This window comes from Misgurnus anguillicaudatus, chromosome 12 (genome assembly GCF_027580225.2).
Source record: "Misgurnus anguillicaudatus chromosome 12, ASM2758022v2, whole genome shotgun sequence".
NCBI lineage: Eukaryota > Metazoa > Chordata > Actinopteri > Cypriniformes > Cobitidae > Misgurnus > Misgurnus anguillicaudatus.
In genome coordinates, this window is record NC_073348.2 from 26,793,285 (window position 1) to 26,818,176 (window position 24,892).

Sequence of the window (24,892 nt, forward strand, 5' to 3'; positions counted from 1 at the left end):
GAAGAGACAATATTATGTTTTATGGAAGAAGCATATGTACCTTTTCGTTTTCAGTCACCACCTTTCATGTTTAACTACTGGCCGTGCGAGCTTGCCAAAGTCTGTTGTTTGTAAAATCTTCATTGTTTTTGCTGAAGTTGAGTAAAGACATTCTTGAAAATGTAATAGACATTTAGTTAATTGCTAAGCTACAAGTGAACGAAATTGTTATAAATTTGAACGACGACCACGGGAGTTTTACTACCCCCAAAATCTGCTTGAATGGACAAAGAATGTGAAGCAGATGTATAGCCATGTAATAGATGTCTGTATATATAGACTGAATAAAAAGTGTTATTTGGTGTAATTAGTGGTTTGTTTTTTTATATATATGACTTTTCAGAAGTAGAACATGTAGAGGATATGGCAAACAGCTTATCCTGAAAGATTCAGGTCAATATCTCAAAAATTAAAAAAGTTATAGCAAAAAACTTTATAATTTTCATGATTCGGTTACACATTTTCTTGAATTTTAATGGATACATGGGACTAAATAAAGTGATGAGTTTCGAATTTCAAATGGCCAAGCGCTTTCTATCTGAACAACTAGTTTTAGCATTTAACCATTTTGAAATTTTAGCAACATACCTAGTTAAAGAATGTTTATAACAAAACCGATCAGAAGCCCCATTGACTTTCATAATAGGATAAAAGAATACTATGGAAGTCAATGGGGCTTTTGATCGGTTTGGCTCTAAACATTCCTCAAAATATCTTCCTTTGTGTTCATTAGGGGCTGGTTGCACCAGCTGGACACATTCTCGGGTATAAGACTAAACTGGACGTAAATGCACTTTATGTCCTACGTAGAATATACACCTGTTGCACCATCTTGGCATAGTGCACGTCTGAAACTAAATCTTACGTATAGTCAAGGGTAGGCATAAGTATAAAGTCTTGACTTGTCTCTATGGAAAAAATAGAAATAATTAAAGGGGTGGATCAATGGTATCATGGGTCAATCAGCGGGAGACGCAGGAACTTACAAACATCACATCACGCGACGAGCTTTGTTTAATTTCAAAACTCAACAATGGAACGAAAGAAGAAGTGTGTTTTTGGATGTAAGGAGAAGAAAGCCAGCCTTATGGAAACAATGGATATTGTTTATTATCCGGGGTAGCAGCATAGTTTTTTTGTGTGCGTTTGTTTTTAACGCTGGATTTCATTGAAAAGTCCCAACCGGGTCATGAGTTGCATGTGGTAAGTAAGACTTCTGCCTACGCTGGAAATAGGCGCGTGTACACCATACAAATGACACGAACATGCAGTGAATCATAAGTTAAAGAGTGTTGTATGACTCGTACTCGCTCCTCCCATGGTAGTAACTCCTCCTTCTTCATTTTGTTCGTTTGATCGGTAAAGCTCCTTTTATAAATCTGATTAAACTAAAGACTCTTTGGAGATATAAAGGATGTAATGCTACTCTATAGGTACTCCAGATTAACATCAGAAAAATGCAGAAACAGCGTGTGTTATGTGAGCTTTAAATTGAAAAGACATTGGCGCGTCTAATGCACAGAATACGTGAGCAGTGGGCTTTCATGCAGAGACCGCACCAAAAAATTCTTATACTTAGATATTTAGACAGAATAGAGAACTTATTAAAAGCTTTCATTTAATTTTGTTTTGTTTGATGGGTCTGCACGTGACCACGCATCTTGAAGGAGAGCATGCTGGCAACTGTGTGAGAGGAGGAAAAGCTCTTATTAGCTGGCGGCAGTAAATGTGAGTCTGTAACTATAGTAACGCAAATGGCGTCTCAAGTATCACTGTAGTTAAACGCATACACGGGACGCGCACCGTCTATGCTGAGCGCAGCTCAGTAGTACTGACATATTTAACATATAATAGTGCCATTGTTTTGTCTCAAAACAGTATTGTTTTATTTTTGTAAGGTTTAATTGTAAAAACTACTTAAATATCTTCACTTCACTAAGGCCTTATCCTGGATTAATCTAAACCTATACTTTATAAAAATGCATTAAAAAGAATTTGATTTTGTTTTGTCACCTATTATTAAAAGTCATGTTCTTTTACTCAACAATCGGTCAAGAAACACTGCAGGTGATGTGAAGGTCACATGCACAGAGGCGCGCTTGCAATTTAACCCGGCTCTCTCACACATCATTTCAAGATCATTTCCATTCTGACTGACCTCAAAGTGACGATGCGCGAGCGGGTTACTATGTAATTAGTTCATCCATTTTCTTCAATTTGATCCATTTAGGCTGATTTGCAGACCAGTTGGGGACATGATAGGTGGGCTTTTCGCTTCAAAATGCAATGAAGGAGGCAATGAGACGCAGCCTCCCTCTGAAACATAATCCACTGATGATTTCACTGTTGAACTGTTTTTTATCTTTTACTATGGCTACACATTATGTGGATGTAATATGCATTTTGTTTTATTTGTTTTATACTGTTAAATCATGAAACGAAATTGTAAAACCATGAAATGTAATTTTCCAATAAAAGATACATCCCTGAGATGTACAGTAAAGAGTTACGGAAGATTGCTATGCAACATTAAAATCAGCTATGGGTGCTGTGCAGTGATATTATAATATCATGAATAAAGAACAGCTATACACCAATAAGCATCAAGGACAGGAACCATCTAACCATATCTTGTATGGCAGTACTATAATTGCTGTTCATTTATCTTAATCTTGTCATAAAAAAAGTGACACAGTCTGTCAAACCAACCTAGTCATTTTTTTGTGATTTACCTTGTCAAAGGTTGAAATCATACTCAAACTGTACTGTATAACTACTACTGCCACTACGATGTTCTTTTCAAAATTAGATCATAAGATTTTAGCATGGATTTCACAGAAATGCAATGAAACTATCTTTATAAAGTAGACATTTGATCCATTCTTGCTTATAGCGACATGCAACACAGAGATTAAAGGTCACATTCTTTCTGATCCCATTTTTTAAACCCTAGTTAGTGTGTAATGTTGCTATAATAGCATAAATAATATGTGTAAAATGATAAAGCTCAAAGTTCACTGCCGGTTTGGACTACAGCCCTCTACTTCCTGCTTAATGACATCAGTAGAACAGTTTTTTGACTAAACTCCGCCCACAGGAATATATCAGTCACCAGCTAAGCTAACTGCAAGCTAAGCTGCTATTGAATCACAACATACTAAACAAACTACACAATCAAAACTCGTTACGTATTTCTGAAGGAGGGACTTCATAGAACAAGGAAGACATCAGCCCGTTTTGAGGACAATGAAAACAGCGCTACACAGATAAGCAAACGGTGTGAGTGTAAACACAACCAAAGCTTAAAAAACACAGAAAAACAGGGGCCTTTATTTAAGAATGCACATATGTTACCTTCCTGATTCCAGGCCATTCAACGCCACAATCTTTCCATCCTGCCTGTTAATCTTGAAAAGACTTTTTGTTTGCGTTTTCTGACTGAAAGACAGGACATCGTTCTCGTCTCGGTCTGTCGCGTAGATCCTCCCGATAATCCCGCCTGGAAACACGTCTGCCGCCATTACAATATTGATTTCCAGAGGGAAGACCACAGGTTTGAAGAGGCTGTCTCCGATGACGCGTACAAAGACGAAGGTCGTGGAGGACAGAGGAGGTCTCCCGGAGTCACGCGCCTTTTGGAGAAGAGCGAGAACATATCGTACATATCTAACGTGAATCAAATGTCACGTGTGAATTTTTAAACAGTTTTCAAACAATAGTTTCCGTGTTCTTCTGAAGGCACACTAACCTGTATCTCGAGCGTATACTCCCGGGGTACGTCCGGACCGAATACTCTGTTTGCCCTTAATTCTCCATTCTGGTCCAAAGTGAAACCATCGCCGTTATTTCCAGACAAAATGCTAAACTCGAATGGACCCCCGTTTCTTGGAGAGTCCTTATCGGAGACCGAAAGTGTAAGGATGGGGCCTTCTGCTGCCTTGTTCAACTTTAATGAAAAACACAATATAATTCACAACAGTTCTAACTAAAACTAATGCATTATATGATGATATGCTCGGGTCATTGCCACAATATGGTGCTAGGGAAATGTTAAAAGGTTGCAAAAGAGCCCACCCTCACTTCTCATTGAGTTTTTCGATATAGCTTGAATCCCTCCATGCAAATCTAATGTACGCCACACCATGAGACTTTTTGGCATACTTATCATCCGGCGAAAATCAAAAACGCAATCACTTAGAAAGCGAATAGCACTTTACCCAACATGCCTCACGGTCGTGTCCGTGATTGAAAGAGTTGCAAAGCTTTATACATATTACAGGTTTGACTTAGTGAGTCACATATATTAACGTGACAGTTTCAATTGATCACATACCTGAATGACAGCAGACGCATTAGCAGGAGAGAAGATGGGCGGATTGTCATTCACGTCAGCAATCTCGATATTGACATTCACAGTGGTTGACTTGGCAGGTGAGCCGCTGTCAAACGCTTGCACAGACAATGAGTAGCGAGAGACCTTAAACAAGCGAGACGGGTGGATAAATGTCAAGTAAAAACAGTTCGAAATGACTCTACTCTCTGAAATGAATGAGGATCCTGTGAGCCACCCCAAAAAGACCATCTGCTAGCTCACAAGCGTTAAAAAACCCACAGACAGAAACGCTACATCCATTAATTAAGGCCTTTATGGCCGATTTGAAAATAATTGAGCCAAACCATGCAATGTCCCGGGAGAGCATCTATAAGAGGAAGAGAGAAGAGGTGTCAGGATTCATTAGCCGTAGTAACCGGGCTCATTCCAGGGACTAACCATCTCTCTGTCCAGGGCCTTGTTAACCTTCAGAAGCCCAGTGATGGGGTCAATCCAAAACTGGTTTTCACGGTCCCCCTTCAGAATGGAGTAAGTGATTCGGCCGTTCGCCGGACCGTCCAGGTCTTCCGCAAACAGCTGCAAATAAACGCATAACAAGTTGAATACGCCGATTAGGGCATTTAATTCAAGAACAAAATTGCCTGAACTTGTATGAATTACGAAGCAAATTACATTCACTTACTGGCAATTATATTACAGCTCAAGTATTACACAGTAGACACGAATAACTGATGTAAGTTCATTAAGGGGATTTATGTGAACTGTAAACTTAATTATACGCAAGCTGTGAAATTGAAATGAGGTTTGCGGCTAATTAAATGCAAATAAGGTCCCGCTAACGAGAGAACTTTACCCTCGTGACCGTTTCGCCCACCGAGACGTCTTCACTGATCAGTACGTTGTAGATGTTCTCGCTGAACGACGGCGAATTGTCATTGACATCCAGTAGTTCGACGGTGACTATGGTGGTCGCTCTCAAGGGAGGCGTTCCACCGTCAAAGGCCTCGATTTTTAGGAAGAAATCTTTGCAGAGTTCATAGTCCAGGTCATCTGCCACCGAGATCACGCCTGGAATGATATTAGATGTGAGGCAAATCGAATTAATTTGTAAGCTATCAGTGTACGTGGTTAAAAAATAAAAAGGCTTATTGGACGTCGTGAACAGAGAGAATATTTAGATCACGTACAATAGCCAGAGGAAGTGCTGCTTAACCGTGGCGGTAATTAACAATGGTGTTACAGTCTCTCACACAAGACGTTGCGAAGCTTAAAAGATTAGTTCACTTAAAAACAAAAACATTGATTCACCCTAATGTCATTTCAAACTTGAATAACTTCATTTCTTCCATAGAACACAAATAGGGGAATTTAACAAAATGTCGAAAAATGACAATAAACAGTAAAAGCACTGTTAAATATCTTAGTAGTCTATTCAATTGAATGCACTTAATCCCAATTCTTCTTAAGGCAATCGTATTTGTATAGATTTCTCCACAGTATTGGTCCTCACATAAGTGTATACTGCATACTGCAGTGCTTGAGTCATATAGGGGCGGTTTCTCGGACAGGGTTTAGATAAATCCAGGACTAGGCCTTTTATAGACATTTAAGTTGTTTTTACAAATAAACCTTACAAAAAAAGCAATACTGGTGTGCATCTTGATGCAAAACAATGGCATTGATATATGTTAAAGGTCATGTTGTTCCTGATCCCATTTTTCAAACTTTAGTTAGTAATGTTGCTGGTAGAGCATAAATAATGCCTGCAAAGTTCACTGCCAGACGATATATTTTCTTTAACAGAAGTCCCCTTTTGAAGCCTACAGAGAATGGCCGATTTGGACTACAGCCCTCTACTTTCCGATTGAATGGCGGCAATATAAGAGTTTTTGACTAAACTCCGCCCACAAAAATATGTCAGTCGCCAGCTAAGCTCAAACGGCTCTGCTAAGCTAAACTGCTGTTAAGTCACAACACACTAAACAAACTACACAATCAGAACTCATCGTTTTCTGAAGGAGGGACAAGGAAGACATCAGCCCGTTTTTAGGACAGTGAAAACAGCGCTATAGAGATACTGTAAGTAAATTGTGTGAAAAATACTGCTTTTTTACACGTGAAACATGAACACATGTTATATTGCACACTGTAAACACAATCAAAGCTTCAAAAACACAGGAAGAACGAGACCTTTAATATTAGGGCTGTCAATCAATTAAAATATTTAATCTAGATTAATCGCATGATTGTCATGAGTTAACTCACGATTAATCGCAAATTTTGATCTCTTCTAAATTTACCTTAATTTTACACTTTTTAAGTTTTTAACACTCTAATTAACATGGGTGTGGACAAATATAGATGCTTTATGCAAATGTATGTTTACACCAGCCTGTTTACATTTTCGACAGAACCATCAGCCGTTGTTTTGTAAATGAATTTTCCTTTCAAAACACACTTTTCGTTCTCCATTTCTGTTCGCCGCTGCATCATTTGTAACCCGTGCTGGCAAATTGAGTCGGAATGAGCTAATTTTCAAAAATGAGTTATTCATATTTTGACATTCTCTAATAAAAAACTTCAAAACAATGCATGATTTGTTGGAATCTGACAAAACATGACAGAACTTCAACTGTTTGAAGTTGACAGAGTCAGCAAAGTTAATTTTAAGAAAAATCCAAATTTCTCACAGTAATAACCACATCCATACCTTAAAAATCACTGGTAAAACTAAAAGATTTGGCACATACAAAGTCAAAAACAATATCAATATATGTTAAACTTTTTTCGGTAACCCTTTACTTGAAGGGGTGTTCATAAGACTGACATGACACCTTCATAATCATGATATGACACGTGCCATGAACATGAAGGAGATTTTATGCACGTTTATGACAACTGTCATTAAGTGTCATTTGTTTAATTATGTCATTTTTTAATGCAAAGATGACATTGTTTGAGATGTCTTTGTTATGACAACTTGACATTAACCAATACATCATAACTTTTCATGACAACTTGACATTACCAAGACAACTTAACGGCCCACTTTTTACTCGAGATACAAATTGAATTTGTCATTGAAATGTAATTAAGTGTTAATACTCTGTCAAATACTTTTATAACAGTGTCATGAATATTCTTCAGTTCGTAACGTTTCCTCCATGTGTTTAAGAAAAATCAATCATCCGATAATAATAATAACTAAAATTGATACAATTATAAATTGTATTAATATTGCATTTGGAGACAGACAATGTACAATGATGGGTTAAGCCCAGCGTTGGGTCCATATCACTGGAAAAAACAGTTAATTACATTTAATTAATTAATTAAATGTTTTGTTAGTTTTTTCTTCTATCAGAAAATTTCAGAACCCTCTGTGAGTAGGGACACATTCTGTTAGTTTTCAGTTTTTTATGTATTGTGCACATATTGTGCAATAATATTTTGACGTGTCTGTTGCATTTTGTTAAGGTATTTAAAATTATTTGACATAGTATTAACACTTAATGACATTTAAATGATAGTTTAAAAGATTAGTCCATTTTCTTAAAAAAAAAAAGATAATTTACTCACCACCATGTCATCCAAAATGTTGATGTCTTTGTTCAGTCTAGAAGAAATTCCAGGATTTTTCTCATATTAATGGACTTTAATGGACCCCAACACGTAACGGTTTTAATGCAGTTTAAAATTGAAGTTTCAAAGGACTCTCAAACGAGGCATAAGGGTCTTATCTAATGAAACGATTGTCATTTTTACAAGAAAAATAAAAAAGTTGCACTTTTAAACCACAACTTCTCGTCTATCTCCTGTCATGTGACGCACCAGCGCAACCTCACGCAATATGTCATCACGTCAAGAGGTCATGGAGGACGCATGCGAAACTACGCCCCAGTGTTTACAAGTGTGGAGAAAGAGGGCCGTTCCGACGTTGTTGTATGTTGAATGATACTAATGAATGTCTTTGTGTCAGTTTATTGTTTAAAATGGTCCACAAATGTGCGTTTCATATATGTAACACGCGACCTTTCTTTGAGGTCGCGCTGGCGCGTCACAGGACCGGAGATAGACGAGAAGTTGTGGTTCAATAGAGCATATTTTCATTTTATTGTCAAAAATGACAATCGTTTCATTAGATAAGACCCTTATGCCTTGTTTGGGATTGTTTAGAGACCTTTAAAACTGCAATTTTAAACTGCATTAAAACGGTTACATGTTGGTGTCCATTAAAGTCCATTAAAATAAAAAAAGTCCTGGAATGTTTTCCTCAAAAAACATAATTTCTTCTCGACTGAACAAAGAAAGAAATCAACATTTTGGATGACATGGTGGTGAGTAAATTATCTGGATTAATCCTTTAATGTAATGTAAAAGTAAGGTGTTACCCTTTTTCTTTCTTTTATTGTTTGATTGACATTGAGACAGACAGCTTTAAGATCCTGCACTCTATTTTCTAATTCCTGCATGTTTTAGAATCGAAACCAAAGTGGATGAACACGCATCCTTTGTATATTAGGACGGGGACACCTCTCAGAAAATCTACAAATAAAGATAATTTTAGATGTTTAACGACCATTAAGAGCATTGAATTCGCTAGACGAGAGCATAATGTTCTTATCTTCATGAAACCCTCGGGTCACATTTACTGTCTAAGGCTGTGTACTTTATCCAACTATTGGCTAGACTAAGGGTCAAACAGAAATTGTGCATTGCGTTAAACGTACGTTAATAAAATTAGTGGCGTTAAAATTAATTAGCTTTAACACATTATTAACGCGTTAAATTTTGACAGCCCTAGTTAATATATATCGTACAAGGTGTTTGTAAATGAATGCAGCTCAAACATGCATTTTAGTCTAAGACTTGGATAAGTCCTGCCCAGAAACTGCCTAATAAACTTCTTATGGGACACTTTACCGAAAACAGCTTGCACTGATATTAAAATAACATAAAATCTTAAAATTTATCAGTGCCATTGTTTAATTAGATGCACAGTAATGATTTTTGCTAAAAAAGTACTTAAATGTCATAATATAACTAAGGCCTAGTCCCGTCTTAATCTAAACCCTGTCTTGGAAACTGCTCCAAATTCAAGGCTAGCATCTCCTTTTGTATTTAACAACAAAAAAGATTTAAAAATGATTTTTGGATGAACTCCATTTATTCACATTGTGGATTAAACTGAAGTACTTAATCTTTTGTTAAGATTAAATACAAGGGAAGTGATAAAACATTGAAATAAATGGTGAAATAAACAGAAATGCTGAGATGCTTAATAGTGTTTCAATTGACTGGGCACATCTTTTTAAGACAAAGGTCTCTCTGACGTTCAATAATTTACTCATGCGTTCATCCTAAGAGTTATGAAGCATACATAACTAAATTTTCCCAATCGTTGCACTTATATTATGCAGCTCGAACTCACAGTTTGTCAAATCATAACATCCTGTCAACATTCGCTAGACTTTCTTACAAAGTGAGGACATATAAATGGCTTTGCCTGTTTGAATAACAATTAAGCTCATGAAGGAGTTTTTGGTTAATAAATCATTTTAAACCATTCATCAAAACCAATCCACCATAATTTTTATGTCCACCACCGTACCTGTAGCATCATCAATGGAAAACTTCCCCAGCTCATTTCCAGACAGGAACCTATAGTAGATTTCTGCATTAACTCCAATATCTTCACTTGTGGCAAAGACACGCACAACTTCTGTGCCTATAGCAACATCTTCGGGCACTGTGACCATATAATCCTGTTTCTGAAACACCGGTGGGTTGTCGTTTACATCTAGCACCATGATGGTGAGATCCACCTGTGTGGAGAGCGAGCCAGCGGCCCCTGCTCGATCAACTGCCTTGATTCTGACCTCATACGAGTCTTGCACCTCTCTGTCTAGAGACCTTTCCAAGATCACCACACCAGAGGATGGGTCAATCGAAAACATGCCACCGGCAGAGTCAACAAGTGAGTACATGATCTTCCTGTTAAGACCTAAGAGAGAACAAGACGTGCTCTATTATTCTTTAGGAAGTACAGTTGCCCCAAAAAGTATTTGAACAGTTAAAGGATTAGTCCATTTTCTTAAAAAAAATCCAGATAATTTATTCACCACCATGTCATCCAAAATGTTGATGTCTGTCTTTGTTCAGTCGAGAAGAAATTATGTTTTTTGAGGAAAACATTCTGGGATTTTTCTAATTTTAATGGACTTTAATGGACCCCAACACTTAACAGTTTTAATGCAGTTTAAAATTGCAGTTTCAAAGGACTCTAAACGATCCCAAACGAGGCAGAAGGGTCTTATCTAGCAAAACGATTGTCATTTTTGGCAAGAAAAATAAAAAAAGCACTTTTTGTGCAAGTGTTGGGGTCCATTAAAGTCCATTAAAATGAGAAAAATCCTGGAAAGTTTTCCTCAAAAAACATAATTTCTTCTCAAATGCACAAAGAAAGACATCAACATTTTGGATGACATGGTGGTGAGTAAATTATCTGGATTTTTTTTTAAGAAAATGGACTAATCCTTTAAGCCACACTTATAATGGCTTTCCATGCTTAACTATTAAAAAGCCAGCCAATGCCTTCTTAGGTGAGTTCGATTTCCAGTGATCACACATGCTTATAAAAAATGTATTGATTGAATGCATAGTAAGTCGCTTTGGATAAGCATCTGCCAAATGCATAAATCTAAATTATGTTCGACACGTGTGTGCCATCCTACAAATACTGTACATTTTACGTGAGGATTAGATGTGTTTAAATACTTTTAATGCCCACTGTAGATAATACATACGCTACATTTAAAAACATAAAAATACATAAAAGTCTTTCATCCATACATGATAATGTTGCGCTATAAAACAAAGGTTTTACAGTCTAAATATTTCAAAACAATAACTTTTTATGATCTTGTATGCAAGGAATGCAAGAACTTTCAATTTAAAATGTTTATGGACTATTGCTTAAAATACCTTCATCTGGATCATTAGCCTGAAGACGGGTGATCAATGCCTTGGGTGCTGCACTTTCATATACACTTGCCATAAACCGAGTAAAGGAAAATGATGGCGCATTATCATTAACATCCAGAATGGTCAGAGAGATTTCAGAGCGACAAAACAGCCCTCCTCCATCTGTAGCTTGGGCTATCAACTTATAACCTGCAGTTTCTTCACGGTCCAGTAGAGAAGCAGTCTTCAGTTCACCTTTTATAAACAAAGACATAATCAAGTGTGAAAACTTCACATGCCGCAGACCATGGGCGAGAGTACACTCTCAGAAATAGACCCTTTAAAAAAGTGCACCCTTGTACCTAAAGAGTGCATGGGTGATTCTCACGAAACCATTGAAACACCACGGCACTAATGATTTTAGCTTTAAAATGTGTAATATAGTAACATTAAAAAGCATCAGAATTAACACAAAACTGTGTTCTACCTTGCACAATGTGTGATTTCAATATAAGAATTTATAATTGTAAATTTTATCTAACTTTCTGCTGAAATTCTCATTACCGCAATGTGTCCGGCTGTGTTTGAACATGCGTTATGTTGTAATTTAATCAAATTAACACAAAAATATTAAGAAAAAAATAAATGGATGTTTTGCTAGACTACTTTAGATGACAGAAAAAATATTTACTGAATATTCATGTATAATAATAATGAAGAAAAATTAGGAAAATGATGTGTCCATGCCTGATGTTCTCATCCTCCGCAACACTTTTTGAGAACAGTTTAAGCACACATACAGAATTTTAATAAAGTTTGATTTTGAGCGACCAAGCACATGGACCAGTTACTTCAAGATGGCTACCAGGTAAGATCATTTTTTACAGTTAATTTGAAATATTGTCTTGTCAGAATGCTTACACGACATTTTGATGATCATTACCACAACAGATACTTATTAAATGTTAATTTAATTAATAGAAGCATAATACTTTGATTTTAAATGCATGTGCAGAATCTCCAAATTATGTTCTTTCAGGTTTGTCATGTCATATTGAAAATATGTCAGTGTTGATGTTTTCTGACTGTTGCGGTAATGAGATGTTTTAGGACTAATTTTTTAAATTATGTTACAAAAAGTGTTAAATGATAAGTAAAAGTTTTTAAATTAATGTTCCCATTTACTCCAGACTTTGTTTTTCAATGTCTGGTGGGAAAAAAAGTAAATTTAAGCAATTTTTACATTTTCATGCTTGACATTTTTAAAACCAAGTTTTCGTGAGAATCACCCGCATATTAGTACCTCACATGGTACATAGGTGCTTTAAAAAAGGGGCTATTCCAGTGACAGCTTTTGTACCATTATTCCGAAAGTGTATCAACACCATTGATATAAATAAATGATAATAGACAATCCATGGTGCTGGTTTTCTGGTGACCACCAGCTAAACCAGCACCAAACCAGCATCAACACCAGCACCAGCACCAGCATCCCATGCTGGTCATACCAGCAAGACCAGCAAATTTGTGTTTTGGGGCAGGTATGCTGGTGACCACCAGCTAAACCAGCAACAAACCAGCATGAACCATAATAAAGCTGAATAATGCTGGTCTATGCTGTTTTTTCAGCAGGGATGCCACTAAATATTTTCATGTCATATAAATGTTTCACCTTTGATGACTAAATCACTGCTATATATCAAAAGATAACTTTACTGGTCATGCTGGGATACGCTATAAATGCAAATTGTAAAAAAACGGCATTTGGCATTACCTAAAAAATAAAATAAACCTTTTCAAAGTAAAAATAAATCTTTACAAAGATTACCTGTATTTGCATCCATGTAAAAATCTTCAACACCAATCCCAAAAAGAGAGTACTGAATTTCTGCATTGACACCACTATCCAAATCTCTTGCTCCGACTGTCAAAATAGCCGTATTAACGGCCACGTCTTCCGGAAATGAAGCCTCATATTGAGCCTGAAACATAAAGATGTATATTTATTTATCGCATTTATGTCAGAAAGAGGCACTGATTTCTTAATACAAAGCATTTTGGCTGTCAATACTTTTGCGTCAGTATGCGAAGCATGAAACGTTGTAGCTGTTAATCTGCTCTTCATGAGATGACACATGTCAGACTAAAAAATCAATTGCACAGACCTGATTGCAGATGGGGCTGTTGTCATTGGCATCCATGACAGTGACTTCAACGCCTATGCAGGTTACAAACAGGCCGTCGGTGGCTGTGATATTGAGCAGATATCGATCCTGCTCCTCTCTGTCCAAAGGCCGCTTCACGAAGACCTTCCACTCCCCCTGAATAGGAGCCAGACCAAACTCCCCCTTGGGGTTTCCTCCTGATTAAAAAGATTGTCATGAAACTCTGATAAATGAGAGAACTATATTTGTATTCCTTTGTGATGCCGTGCAAAGAGACCAAAAAATTTAGCATTCCATTCCTCTGAACACATTACTGTGTTAAGTACATTTTGTGTGCTCTGTTTTGGGCGAAACAAACTTATAAATTGAACATAAATTAAGATGAATGGTAATGCGCACGTTTGGACTAAGTATGCTAAGTGACCTAGCCCACACTTAGGAACACTTTTGTATAAAAAGTATGCCGAGTTACTGGCATGTGAAACAATAAACTGGAGTTTAATTTTAACAATGCGCCCAATCTGCTCACATCCCCAGATGGGCTTTTAACAAAGTAATGTGACACATAAAGCAGATGGCTCTTTACTCATATAGCTTTTGCACGCTTAGTTCATTAAATTAAACCCTTTCAATGTGATTATCTTTCCCGGAGCGCCTCCACAAGCCATAAATCATCCTCTAGTGGCCTATTTTAATACTTACCTGTGATATGGAAGCTGACCAGCCGATTCTGATCAGAGCTGTCCCCATCACGGGTGCTCAACACCGACACCACCTCACCCAATGGATCGCTCTCTCTCACGGCACCCCTGTAGTATTCCCTCTCGAAGGTAGGGGGGTTGTCATTGACGTCTGCTATTGCAACAGTTACTACAGCTGTGGAGGAAAGCGACATGCCCTCGCCTAGATCAGACGCCACAACACTGAATGTGTAAGATGGACACATCTCATGGTCCAGATCACCAAGAGTAGTTATCCAACCTGTCTTGCTATCGATAGCAAACATGGTCCCAGTGATAGATTTAGATCCAGCAGCCATTTCCTGCTCTTGGTTTAGGGTCGGGCCAAGGCTGTAATTAACCTGTCCATTAGCACCCCAATCTGGGTCAAGCGCTCGCACCTGAATAACCCGTGTACCCCTTGGCATGCCCTCCATTATCATGGCAACATAGGAACTGGTTTCAAATGTCGGTTTGTTATCATTTACATCAAGAATTTTAACTTCTACGTCTACTACAGACATTGACTCAACCATTGCCTGCCTAATGGTGGCTGAAACTTTGAAGCGGTAGATGTTGATAAGCTCATAATCCAGGGGATTGACAAGCCTTAGAAGTCCTGTTTCTTTCTCCACCGTAAACGTTCCACCTTGGTTACTCTCTGCAGTTTCTCCACTGACCACAGCAAAAGAACCAGTCTGACCTGGACTCAGGTACACCGACCCCAAGGCTGTCCCGACAGGCATGTCTTCTGGGACCGTGTAGGAGTATTGGGGCTGGGTGAAGGTGGGCAAATTAGTATCAGAAGGTAGGACATGAATAAATGCGGACACAAGGGAATGTTTGGCTGGGGTCCCTCCATCAGTAGCTTTCACAAAAAATGAAAGGACTGTCCCTCGGAGGTGAGCCATGCTTCCTTTTGTGACCATCCAGCCACTGTCAGGCTCAATTTCAAGCACATCCACTAAAGGAAGCCTTGCCTCACTATACAAGGAGTAGCTAACTCTACCATTGTCACCGTCATCTGGGTCCTGAGCTTGGATTTGGGTTACTAACGATCCCATTGGCACGTTTGCCTTAATGCTAACTCTGTACTCCACAGCCCTAAAACGTGGTGCATTATCATTTTCATCTGTTAAAATCACCCTAACGGTGCAAAACGACGCTCTTCCTCCTCCATCCAGAGCCATTACGGTTAACACAATGTCTCTGTTTACGGGATTCTCCCTGTCAAGTTTCTGAGCTGTGGTGATTAGACCATCAGTGCCAATGTTAAACTGAGTCTTTCCAAGGTCATTAATAAAAGAGTACGTGATCTGACCAAAAATCCCAGAGTCCTCATCTGTGGCACGCACCTGTATAACTTTGGTCCCTGCAGCGACATTCTCACGGACCTCGGCCAAGTAAAACCTTTGGCTAAAGACAGGGCTATACAGATTTGCCCCCAAGACTCGAATGTTCACCTGTGCAGTGTTCGTGAACACCCCATCAGATACGGACACATTAAGGGTGTATGCCAGTCGCATGCCCTGTCTGCGCTGGTTGGACAAAAAGATGATGCCTGTCTGGGAGTCTATTAGGAAGTTCATTTTCTCATCTCCAGAGAGTATGCTGTATCTCAATCTCTCTGCATCTGAGCTGTCTGCATCTGAAGCTTGGACACATGTCACAATGTGCCCTCTGGGAGCTAGTTCACTCACGAAAGCCTCATAAAGTGTTTGGCTGAAGGACGGTGGGTTGTCATTCACATCATTCAACAAGACGTTAACTGTGACCTCGCTGCTCTGTGCTGGGGAACCATTGTCTGTAGCCCTAACAATAAATTTGTAGCGCTGAGTGAGTTCGTAATCCAAAAGACGAGCTGTTGACACGAGTCCACTAGTGCTGTCTATGTAGAAGTAGTCTGTGCTGTTAAGAGCATCAGAGAGTATCTGATAACTAATCACGTTGTTATTTTCAGAGTCTAGGTCTGTCGCCAACAGCTGTATCACAGAGGTCCCAATCATTGAGTTCTCTGCCAAAGTGGCTGTGTATGAGTCATTTCGAAATATAGGGGCATTGTCATTTACGTCTACCACAACAATGTCCATGTCTACTTCGGATCTAGCTCCTGTCCGAGTGTCCACAGACCTGACCGTTAGCCTGTAGTATGGTGTGGTCTCATAGTCCAAAGCATAAATAACACTAATCACACCACTGTCAAAGCCAATGTCGAACTGAATTGAAGCGTCTCCATCCACAATAGTGTATATGATGTTTTGACCCTCTGGGCTGCTGGCATTGATGCATAAAATGGGAGTGGACACTGCAATGTTCTCTCTTACTGATATGCCATAAAAGGGCTTGTCAAACACAGGCATGGCCTTGTTCACAACTGTAACCGGAAGCTCGGCAGCAGTGAAAAGGGAGGGGTAACCTGCATCACGCGCAAAGACGACCAGTGGGTATTCAACATTAGACAAGTCTGCATCGAAAGCCCGTTTAAGTGTAAGTTCGCCTGTGAGCCTGTTTACCTCAAAATGCGGGTGCTCTTCTCTGAGCTCATAATACACAGCTCCATTTATCCCTTTGTCTAAATCTCTTGCAGAAACTTGGAAAATGGATGACCCGGGCTCCGCATCAACCTGCACAGCAGCATAATACGGAAGGCCCACAAAATCAGGAGCATTGTCATTAACATCCTCAATCTCTACTGTCACGGTTACTCTAGCAACTCGCAGTTGGTCGTATTCTCTGCGTGCCTCCACCACAAGCTCGTACAATTCCTGTTGTTCTCGATCAAAAGGGACTCCTGTGGTTTGAATGACCCCTGATGTGGGATGAATTGTAAAGCGTGTCCCTGCATTCAAAAGAAAGTAATTTAATGGTTCATTTAGGCGGTTTCCAACAGCATTTACAATACTGACTATTGTAATGTTCACACTGTTTTCCCATACAGAAGAGGAGTACGAGGATGGACTAAAAAGGAGGCCGCTGTCCATAGCTTCTTTGACTAACACGGTCACAACGGCTGTGGAAAAGTAACGCCCATCTGACACCTTTACGTTAAAACGATAACGATCTTTGGAAAGTTTATTGTTTTTAACTGTAATAATGCCTGAAGTTGGATCCATTGCAAAGTGCTCAAGGTTGTCTTCAGCTAAGGAATATGTCAGATCAGTGGTCATGTCTGGATCGGTGGCCTGTACTTTCAAAGCCTCGACTCCAACGTATGTTGGCAGCAGCAAGATGGTGTCATAAGCTTCTTGTGAAAACCGTGGGGGAGAGTCATTGATGTTCACAACTTTGATCACGACCTTGGCTGGCATCTCTGCTGTTAGCTGAGGCTTACCACTGTCCCTAACATTAACAGAGAAATAAAACACACTGAATGTTTCATAGTCCAGCTTAGCAATGGTTCTGACAGAGCCAGTTCCAGAATCCACAGTAAAAATCAATTTGGCCGTATCTTCCACAATCTGGAAAACCAAAAGGGCATTTTGGTTCTTGTCAGCATCGGTAGCTTTAATTACCAGCGGGCTTCCATCCTCGCTCATAACCACGCTATTGATGGGTGCTGCCTCACTAATGGTCCCTGTATATGTAACCTTCTGAAAAACTGGAGGATTGTCATTTTCATCAACTACCTGGATGCTCACATTGACACTTGAGGCAATTCCAGCCATGTTTATGGCCCGAATGGATAGCATGTAGGAAGAGGTCATTTCAAAGTCAAAATCTTGCTGTGTGGTGATAACACCGGTGTAACGATTTATTTTAAACCTCTTTTCATCATTCCCTCGTGCGATGTCATAAATTAGCATGGATCGGCTAGTTGCGCAGATCATTATGACAAAACTTCCGACAGCCACGTTTTCGCTGATCTCAGCTTGATATTCTCGCTGGGCAAACTTTGGGCTGGAGAAATCCGACAATAAAATGGCAATCCTAGCAGAGGTGGTGCTACTTAACGATGGAGTACCTCCATCTGTGGCTCTTACAGTGAGGGTATAAAAGCCGACAGTCGTATGGTCCGGCTCTCTGGCCACTGAAATGATGCCAGATAGTGGATCTATTCCAAAAATGCCTCCTGTGTTCCCTAGACACAGAAAAAAATGACACTTGTCAATTCATGATGAGAAAAGGCATTTCAGGTAAGAAACAAATGTTAGATCAATCTTAAGACGTGTGACATTTGAAAAGAACAAGCTTATGCATCATACTGCATCAGTTTTATTGAAAACGGCTGAACAATGGAAATGTTAGCAGGGACTGTAATATATTTAAGAGCACAGCATTTACCAGCGTCAACCGAGTAGACAATCTCCCCATTTCTGCCCGAGTCTCTGTCTAGTGCAAACACTTGCAAAGCTGATGTTCCAGGTGAGGCCGATTCAAACACACTACCATCATAAACTGTGCGAGTGAAAGAGGGAGGCTGATCATTGGCGTCCTCCAAAGCCACAATAATCCGTGTCAAGTCTCTATAATAGGGAAATTCTTGATCTTTCACCTACAACATAGCAGAAGAGAGAAAGCGACAGATCTGAAGAGAGAAACTAATAGTGTGGCAAGGTTCAGAATGAAAATGATTTGTGAGGAATTAAGCACAAAGTGAAAAAGATTGAAAGAAGAAAAGTGGGCAGACATAGAAGAAATAAGTTGTTAACGATTTACAACAAGGTTTGATTTATTGCTTAAAGGGACATTCCACTTTTTTTGAAAATATGCTCATTTTCCAGCTCCCCTAGAGGTAAACATTTGATTTTTACCGTTTTGGAATCCATTCAGCTGATCTCCGGGTCCGGCGCTAATATTTTAAGCATAGTTTAGCATAATCCATTGAATCTTATTAGACCATTAGCATCGCGCTAAAAAATAACCAAAGAGTTTGGATATTTTTCCTATTTAAAACTTGACTCTTCTGTAGTTACATCGTGTACTAATACTGACAGAAAATTCAAAGTTGTGATTTTCTAGGCAGATATGTCTACAAACTATACTCGCATTCTGGCGTAATAATCAAGGACTTTGCTGCTGTAACGGGGCTGCAGGAGGCGCAATGATATTACGCAGCAGCCGAAAATAGTCCCCTTAGTAACTTTCAATGGCTGGGGACTATTTTCGGGCAGTGCTTAATATCACTACGCCTGCTGCAGCCATGTTACAGCAGCAAAATCCTTGATTATTACGCCAGAATGAGAGTCATATCTGGCCATATCTGCCTAGAAAAACGCAACTTTTAATTTTCTGTCGGTCTTAGTACACAATATAACTACAGAAGAGTCAAGTTTTAAATAGGAAAAATATCCAAACTCTTTGGTTATTTTTTGCGCAATGCTAATGGTCTAATCAGATTAAATGGATTATGCTAAGCTATGCAAAAAGTGCTAGCGCCAGACCGGAGATCAGCTGAATGGATTCCCAAAACTGTAAAAATCAAATGTTTAACTTTAAGGGAGCTGGAAAATTAGCATATTTTCAAAAAAAAGTGGAGTGTCCCTTTAAAGGGATAGTTCACCTAAAAACAAACATTTTGTCATAATTTACTCACCTGTATATTTTTTTGTTCTGATGAAGATATTTTGAATAATGTTTTTAAGCAAAACGATCCCCAGAGGCCCCATAGACTTCCACTGTAGGAAAAAATACTATGGAAGTCAATGGGGCCCCTGATTGGTTTGGTTACAAACATTTTTTCAAAATTTCTTCCTTTGTGTTGATCAAAACAAATAAATGTACGTATACAACATGAGAGGGTGAATTATCTGTAACTAAATGGTACATTTTTGTCAAATCAACATATATTTTAATGTTATTTTAACTTAACAAATTAAGTTAAACAATTTCGAAAAAATTATAAGTTATGTCAACTTATCACAGGTCAAAACTTAAAATAGTAGGTTGAATTGTCTTGCAAAACAAAGTTGTTTAACTTCATGCTGCAGTTTTTTTTACTGTTTAAATGTTAGGACATTTTTAAAGGGTTCTGCCTAACCCAGTAACAGCTTGGTACAATTGAATTTTTTCTGACAATGTACCTTAGTCAAAATTAACAATAATAAGCTGCACTTATACAGAATGTATTAATCTGCATTAATGCTAACTTCAACATACATCTGGTAAAATTAGTTAATGCGCAATGACCTTTATATGTTAGCTAAGGCATTAACTATAATAACAAAAGTAATCTTTTTGTAAAGTGTCTAACAAAGTATATCAAAGTATATAAACTGTTACACTCTGCAAATCTTATTTGACTCAAGCATGAAGCCGACCCAAGGAAAATTTATTGCATTTCAGGGTTTGCTCTTTCACAGCTCAGGAGGCTTATTGAGTTTCTTAATTAAAGTTTTATTTTAAGTCAACGTAAAACAAAAAAATGACCTTATTTACTTTATGCGTGTTCCTGGTCTTACTGTGTGTGATTCATAGGTGCATGTTATTTCAACCCAAAAAAACTAACAAAAACAATTCATCTTGGGAATCTTTAATCAAAATGCGATAACTTGCACTCGCCTCTGAAACGACTTTCCTTTACTTTCCCTCTTTGCCAATTCCTCTTTCAAACCCTCCCCTTTCAACCTCTCCTGGCTCCATATTGATATGCAACACCCATTTTTCACAATCCAATTAATTATCCTGGCAGAGTCTGTAACATTGTTGAGATCTTCTTAAACTCCAGAGGAGACATGTGAGATTACTTGTGACTTTCTTAGGAGAAAAAATTAAGAAGCATAAAACTTCATTTACTCTTCATTTCATCTAATCGATGCAGTCACGGAGAAACGTCTGAGACGAAAAGATCTTATTTCCAGCACGTTCCTACCAGTTCCTACTTATCTATCTATACTACAACCTCTGTACAGGTGCATAAAAAATTACTTTTATTAATGTTGCTCTAAATAACATGTATATTTCTTATACTGACACATTTTTCATAAAATGTTGCTGTTTTAATCTTTATATTTTTGCACACATTACTTAAAGGCTTGCAGATGTGCAACATCAGTTCTCTATATTGCATCAACCAAAGTAATGTTGCATCATATACCCATCTATTTTCTTGTACATTGCATACAGTTTGTATATATAGATTGTACACTCACCTAAAGGATTATTAGGAACACCTGATCAATTGCTCATTATTGCATTTATCTAATCAACCAATCACATGGCAGTTGCTTCAATGTATTTAGGGGTGTGGTCCTGATCAAGACAATTTTCCTGAACTCCAAACTGAATGTCAGAATTGGAAAGAAAGGTGATTTAAGCAATTTTGAGCGTGGCATGGTTGTTGGTGCCAGACGGGCCGGTCTGAGTATTTCACAATCTGCTCAGTTACTGATATTTTCACGCACAACCATTTCTAGGGTTTACAAATAATGGTGAGAATGGGCCGACTGATTCAAGCTGATAGAAGACCAACTTTGACTCGTTACAACCGAGGTATGCAGCAAAGCATTTGTGAAGTCACAACACGCAAAACCTTAAGGCGGATGGGCTACAACCGCAGAAGACCTCAACGGGTACCACTCATCTCCACTACAAATAGGAAAAAGAGGCTACAGTTTGCACGAGCTCACCAAAATTAGACAGTTGAAGACTGGAAAAATTTTGCCTGGTCTGATGAGTCTCGATTTCTGTTGAGACATTCAGATGTCAGAGTCATAATTTGGCGTAAACAGAATGAGAACATGGATCCATCATGCCTTGTTACCACTGTGCAGGCTGGTGGTGGTGGTGTAATCGTGTGGGGGATGTTTTCTTGGCACACTTTAGGCCCCTTAGTACCAATTTGGCATCGTTTAAATGCCATGGCCTACCTGAGCATTGTTTCTGACCATGTCCATCCCTTTATGACCACCATGTACCCATCCTCTGATGGCTACTTCCAGCAGGATAATGCTCCATGTCACAAAGCTCGAATCATTTCAAATTGGTTTCTTGAACATGACAATGAGTTCACTGTACTAAAATGGCCCCCACAGTCACCTGATCTCAACCCAATAGAGCATCTTTGGGATGTGGTGGAACGGGAGCTTCGTGCCCTGGATGTGCATCCCAAAAATCTTCATCAACTGCAAGATGCTATTCTATCAATATTGGCCAACATTTCTAAACATAGAATTAAGGCAGTTCTGAAGGTGAAAGGGGGTCAAACACAGTATTAGTATGCTGTTCCTAATAATCCTTTAGGTGAGTGTAAAACACATGTACTTTTGTTCACACTATTTATTTTCTGTGTTTACTGGCCATCTATATTAATTGTGGGCCTTGTTAAGCATTGTAAATCTTACTAGAGACACAGTCGTCCTGCCACACACAAGAAAAATGATACTGAAACCACTTTGCTTGACAAATGTGATGTTTCTCACCATGACTGTAAGGATGTGCTGAGCGCGCGTTTCGTAGTCTAGTCGATCTGCTGTGTACAAGACGCCAGTGCCAGGATTAATCCTAAACATCCGCATGCTCGCCGGATCCACACTGCTGTGAATAGAGTAACTCAGCTTGGCTCGGTCGTCCAGGTCTTTGGCACGGACGCGGAGGACCTCGGTGTCTGTCAGCGTATCCTCAGACAGCGAGACTTGATACAGACGTTCAGAGAACACGGGAGCGTTGTCATTGCTGTCCAAAACCTTTATGTAAATCTACAGAAAAGGATAACGGGGAGTCATTTTTAGTTTTGCACGGTCATGTGCATCTCATCTAATAAGGTACTTTACTGATGACAATACAATGTGGGTTTCTAGGACACTAGAATAATCAGGACCCTGATACCCCTGAAGACACATTTGGTGATAGCTTACATATATATATCCTTTTCATATTACAAACGGATGTTGGTAAAATTAGATAAGGCTTGGCAGACTGCTTAAAATCCAGAGATATGCCATTTTCCCCTTGGATATTTCGGGAGCAGCTGCCAAGAATATTCAGGGGAAAAGTTTCACGCACAGTTTGATGCCTTGTAACATCTGTTTGGGAAAAAGCTTTGTGATGTTTGCACAACTAATGATATACCTGTGTGGTTGCCGTGTTTGTCCCATCTGACACCTGTACTGTCATGTTGTAAAGGGACTGAGTCTCAGCATCCAGTGGTCTGGCTATTTTTATAGTCCCAATCCCTCTTTGAATGTCAAATGGACCATTACCTATTATACCAAGAGGACAGAGTTAGGTTGAACTGAATTAGAAAGTATCAAGGTGCACATTTCACAAATCAAACTGTCAAGCGGTTCGGCACTCCGTCGAGAAATATGTTTTCCACATTTTCCTCAGATTCATCAAAGTTTCACGGCTTTCGAAACATCAACCGCTTTATGTTGGGATCTTTCCCATCAGCCTCGGGTCTCTTATCTTCGACTCCCACAAACATCTGTGGCAGGTTCAAGCCTCTTCACGGCACATTCGCGAATCATTAATTCAGGTCCGTTCTGAAGGATAAGGGCAAACTTACGGAGCGTTTTTAGTATTCATTGCATGCATCTGTTCCGATTCCACTCAATTTCCACTGCACTTAGCTGAGATCAGAAGACCCCCACTCCTGAAAATATCTCAGCACTCAACGGGTTTGCAGGATTGAGCGTTTCACGTTTGCCCCAAGGCGCGGGGAGCTTTTAAAGCGGGTATGTAAAAGTATCTGATAAACTAGCCGACCCTTGACACTCACTAAAATAAATACAAAATGCTGACAGACGGTTAGCTTACCGCTGTCAGATGAACAGTTTCCACCACAGGAGCTCTGAGGAATATAAAACATCTCGCGCGATGTTCTTCCACCTTTACAGGGAGCGATCCGGAGGAATGTAGAAGGAAAGACAAAAATAAATATGGATTTTATTACGAGATCAAACTGAGATCATAGCACAAACAGCTTCAAGTACAGTGGAAATGCTTTCAAAATGTTTCATTTGTATTTCTCATATGAAATAAATAAATAAGCATAAGGTACCCATTGCACTGGACAGCACAATGCAAATCCAAACTAGTGAAAATGACTTGAAATATGTCTTTGCACATTTATTTGACTCTTTTACAATGTATAGGCGTAAATAATAAATATGTACAAGGGGTCAAAGCAAAGAGCAAACGGAGTAAATCATCGATGTCAGCAAGAAGATGAAAATCCATTTACAGTAGCAGGCGCTTTTATTTAAAGCAACCTACAACTACAATAAAGTTATTCAATATTAGTAATATTGGTAATTTTGGTGAATTTCAATTAGTTATACATAATAAGGCAGAGGTTTCTGTAGCTCAACTTTAAGTGCATTACACAAGCAAAGCCAACCAATTAACCAAGTAAACTTAAAGGGCTCTATCATACTCCCGGCGCTATGCAGCGCAATGCACGACGCAAGTGTCTTTTGCTAGTTTTAACCCGCCGCAATTATCATTTTCACATTTAGCGCCACGTTGTTTAAATAGCAAATGCATTTGCGCAAAATTTTGTTCTGGTCTGAAAATGAGGTGTGTTTAGGCGCATTGGTATTTTGAGGCAACTAAAATAGACTTTGTCTTTACAGAGTAAAACTAAAATAACAGCATCAAGCAAAGCATTCTGGGAAACAAAATCTGAAGCAAAAAACAGAAAAAGGTTGATGATGATTTCTGATTCCCAGAATGCTTTGCATGAGGCTGTTATTGTATAGTTTTATTCTGTAAAGATAAAGCCTTGTTAATATTTA

The 24,892-nt window shown here is 38.8% G+C and overlaps 1 protein-coding gene across 1 annotated transcript in view; it reads right to left on the reverse strand.

Moving 5' to 3' along the window:
• fat3b (FAT atypical cadherin 3b) overlaps nt 1–24,892 on the reverse strand; it is a 70,636-nt gene that overhangs the window by 16,477 nt on the left and 29,267 nt on the right. The window contains exons 7-20 of the mRNA XM_073874244.1: nt 23,913–23,984; nt 23,226–23,356; nt 22,577–22,852; nt 18,501–18,711; nt 14,203–18,297; nt 13,501–13,697; nt 13,164–13,317; nt 11,357–11,590; nt 9,984–10,376; nt 5,226–5,440; nt 4,811–4,948; nt 4,373–4,516; nt 3,788–3,985; nt 3,394–3,671 (exon numbers count right to left, since the gene is read on the reverse strand). Of these exons, the coding sequence (XP_073730345.1) occupies nt 3,394–3,671; nt 3,788–3,985; nt 4,373–4,516; nt 4,811–4,948; nt 5,226–5,440; nt 9,984–10,376; nt 11,357–11,590; nt 13,164–13,317; nt 13,501–13,697; nt 14,203–18,297; nt 18,501–18,711; nt 22,577–22,852; nt 23,226–23,356; nt 23,913–23,984 (6,736 nt within the window). The remainder of the gene's footprint in view (nt 1–3,393; nt 3,672–3,787; nt 3,986–4,372; nt 4,517–4,810; nt 4,949–5,225; nt 5,441–9,983; nt 10,377–11,356; nt 11,591–13,163; nt 13,318–13,500; nt 13,698–14,202; nt 18,298–18,500; nt 18,712–22,576; nt 22,853–23,225; nt 23,357–23,912; nt 23,985–24,892) is intronic.